This window comes from Lithobates pipiens, unplaced genomic scaffold, assembly GCF_037356315.1.
Source record: "Lithobates pipiens isolate NorthernLeopardFrog02 unplaced genomic scaffold, aLitPip1_a1.2 Scaffold_1, whole genome shotgun sequence".
NCBI classification, from domain to species: Eukaryota; Metazoa; Chordata; class Amphibia; order Anura; family Ranidae; genus Lithobates; species Lithobates pipiens.
In genome coordinates this window covers 69,424,902-69,427,997 of record NW_027507685.1, presented here as the reverse complement: position 1 = coordinate 69,427,997, position 3,096 = coordinate 69,424,902, and the positions used below count along the sequence as shown (strand labels likewise).

The 3,096-nt window shown below is 42.3% G+C and overlaps 1 protein-coding gene across 1 annotated transcript; it reads right to left on the bottom strand.

Moving 5' to 3' along the window:
* Positions 1–1,392: 1,392 nt before the first annotated feature.
* Positions 1,393–2,186, bottom strand: LOC143988173 (uncharacterized). Its single transcript, XM_077487542.1, has one exon. It carries the CDS (start codon positions 2,180–2,182, stop codon positions 1,532–1,534), a length of 651 nt encoding a protein of 216 aa, XP_077343668.1. The 5' UTR covers positions 2,183–2,186; the 3' UTR covers positions 1,393–1,531.
* Positions 2,187–3,096: the final 910 nt, after the last annotated feature.

Below are 3,096 nucleotides of genomic sequence, written 5' to 3'. Positions count from 1 at the left end.
GCAACGTTATCTTGTGGTGTTTATTGTTGTTTCTGTAGGTTTGATGACAAGGTCCCTGCTGTGCCAAATGAGAGTGGATCGCCTAAGCAGTTCTGAAGAACGCCGACCAGTTACTGTCTTTCCACTACAGCCTGCAGATAAGAGTATGCTCCCAACATAAAAGGATCGGTTTTCATTCAAAATCTGCTATTCTGTTTGCTGATAAAGTTTTTTTATACTAATCGGGAGGTTAACCACTTTCACTGGTATGGTAAAAGAAAATTTTTATTTCTGTATCAAAAACTGGCAAGAGGGAATCTGTTACATTAGCTGGAACTGCCAAGGCTCCCAGCCCATGTAGTACTGCAAAAGTGTAGAAGATGTAGTTAAAACTTCCTTCACTATATTGACTCCCTCCTCATTGGCCTACCTCTCTCGCTCTTAATGTAAGGCTGCAATACTTGCTGGGCACTGCAGTATTTATTTTTGCCACTAGATGTCTTCCAGGATTTCTTGAAGGTGTCAAGGACCAACCTCATTCAGCCACCCTGCGTTCAAGGCAGAATATCATATGGTGCTTCTTTCTATATAATATAGGATTCTTCACAACCTGCAGCTGTATGTATACATTATTTTTTTCTATTTTAGGCATAAAGTGTAGGTAGTGCTCCATGTAAGGAAGAAAAGGGGTCAAGAGTTTGACTTTATCCCATCAGTTTTTTGTTTTTGTTTTTTTTTTGCCGCCTGTGTCCCATTAGGGAGATTTCATTTCCTTCCTACCCAAGGGGCATAATAACAAGTGAAAATAAGATCTCTCGAAAGTGAGGGGAAATCCTATTTTAGATGGCTGTCTCCAAACCCATTGAATTCCTGTGACAACTGTATAATTTTGGATTTTACATCACTTTCTGTCCAGGTAACAGTGGCCACCGGGTGAAAGAGAGATTGTGAATCTCCACAAAGTGTTTGCTTTAGATCCTCTTAATTCTTCCACATAACATAACATGTATACCTCCAGTAAATTATTGGGACACAACTGACCCGTTTAATGACCTCACTCCTATTAAGTCTACTTAATTGTTAAAATAGTACTAAACTACTATAGCATTTTAAATGCATTGTTAGACCCAGTTTTAATTCTGTGTTATCCATCTGAAATATACCGGTAAGAATGAGAACATTATGGTTACACAATGATGAGCAATAATCATCAAGAGCAAAAATGTTATTTATTGAAAAGTTAAAAACATTTACAAGTGGTCTTTGCAGACCTTCAGGGCCGAAGTGAAGAACACTCAAATTTTAACGGAACATAGATACTCCTCAAGAACAGCCAAATACAGCTCTTCACTAGAACATTTTAAAAGACAGAAAAACATAAAAAAAAAAAAAAAAAAAAAAAAAAGTCTCCGTCCTCTGCTAGATTTTTGCAGATTGCTTACGTTATAGGCCGAACCTTTAGCCTCTTAGTAAGGACAAGCTTGATCTTTGGCTTTGCACAGAAGAGCATCAGAACAACGTTAAATGTCCTTCACCGACAGCATTTTTGTCTTTAGCGATTCACCTTTCGCCCAGCGGAGTTGCGTCCACTCTTTGTGTACAGACAGTGTTTGTCTTTGTTGAGGGGGCAATACTTCTTGGTGTGTGATATGTCTCCTGTTGCCCCACATAGTGAGCAGGAGTACATTCTTAGGACAGGACAAACAACTCTGCCCTGCTCATCCTTTACCTTGTGACCCATGTAGATATGGCGCGACTCGCCGTTATGTTTGCAAAAGCAGCACATGCCACCATTTAAAGTCTCTCCAGGGGGAGGTGATGAGTTCTGTTTCACAGAAGTCTTGGTTTGATGAGCGTTAGGATGCCCATGACAGTAGGTTGGTAGCGAATTTGGTTGAGTCTGCAAAGCTTGAAAAGCAGTAGCTTGATCCTTATCAGAATGGAGCGGTGAATTAGCTTGACGATAGAAACTGGTAGGTTGCAAGTTATGATTCATCCCATAGTGAGAAAAACCAATGGGCTGATATGGAGAGTATGCACAGAATGAGTGTGGCTGAACCTGAACATTTTGTTCATTAATGGCATCATCCTTTGGTCTTTTAGCAGGACTTGGCAGGAAATCCTTTAGAAGAGGTGATTCGGAAATCTCAGCCTTTGCCATGGCCTGGATGACCGAAGCCAGCTGCAGGTAGTCTTTCCACATTTGGAATTCCATTGTGATGTAGCTGTACCACTATTGCTTACCTGATTTATATTTCTTTTTCCATTTGATGGGTGGAGCTTTTTCGATAACTCTTATCCCTCCCATACTTTGTTTGGGAAACAAAAACATCTGGTTCAGAGGAAGCTGCAAAAGTGTTACACACAAACCGGGTCTACAAACAATACTATATACCGTGACGTCCAATTGAAACAACCAGGAACCACCAGGGTTGCACAGGTCGCCATTGTGACTGGGCCCTGGCGTTCTGCCACTGTGGGGGGGGGGGGAGGGGAAGACGATAGGAAGGGGGTCCGCTGCAGAAAATGTGAAAGTGTCCCGCTGCAGGAACCGAGTTGCAATGGCCGCGGGTAATGCTGCTTGAAGTAGACACTGTTCACTACACTGAACGGGCTGCCCTATTCTGGCATCAGGATCACCAGCTGATTCTGCTTCACACCACCCTGCCTGTGTGCACATCTTGGTTCATTCCATCCATGCTAATATAGAGCTTCTTGAATGGAAGTGTGCTATCATTTTTGTGCCAATAAATACTATTCGTTTTAAAGGGAATCTTGCGCTCCGGTTTTTAGTTTTAATAAAGAGCCCCGTGACTGTAGTTAAGGGCACTGGAATCGGTGGGAAGGGCCTCGGGACCGATGAGAAGGAGTGGGGTTCAGAGGGACCCTTCATGATTTCTTGCCCCAGGGCCCTGAAGGTTCTAGTTACACCTTTGGTCATACAAGTTTTACCCAGCAGATTCTGACCCGCTAAAGCCCCATACACACTATCAGTTTTTCTGCTGAGTTTTTTTCCTTCAGGTTTACCAAAACCATATAATATGAGGTCAAACCTTAGGATTTGTATGCAATCAGGCAGGCCCTTGCACTACGTGGTTTTGGTAAACCTGAAGGAAA

Excerpts from the sequence above, each read along its gene's own strand:
- LOC143988173 (XM_077487542.1), bottom strand. The coding sequence starts at position 2,182 with ATGTGGAAAGACTACCTGCAGCTGGCTTCGGTCATCCAGGCCATGGCA.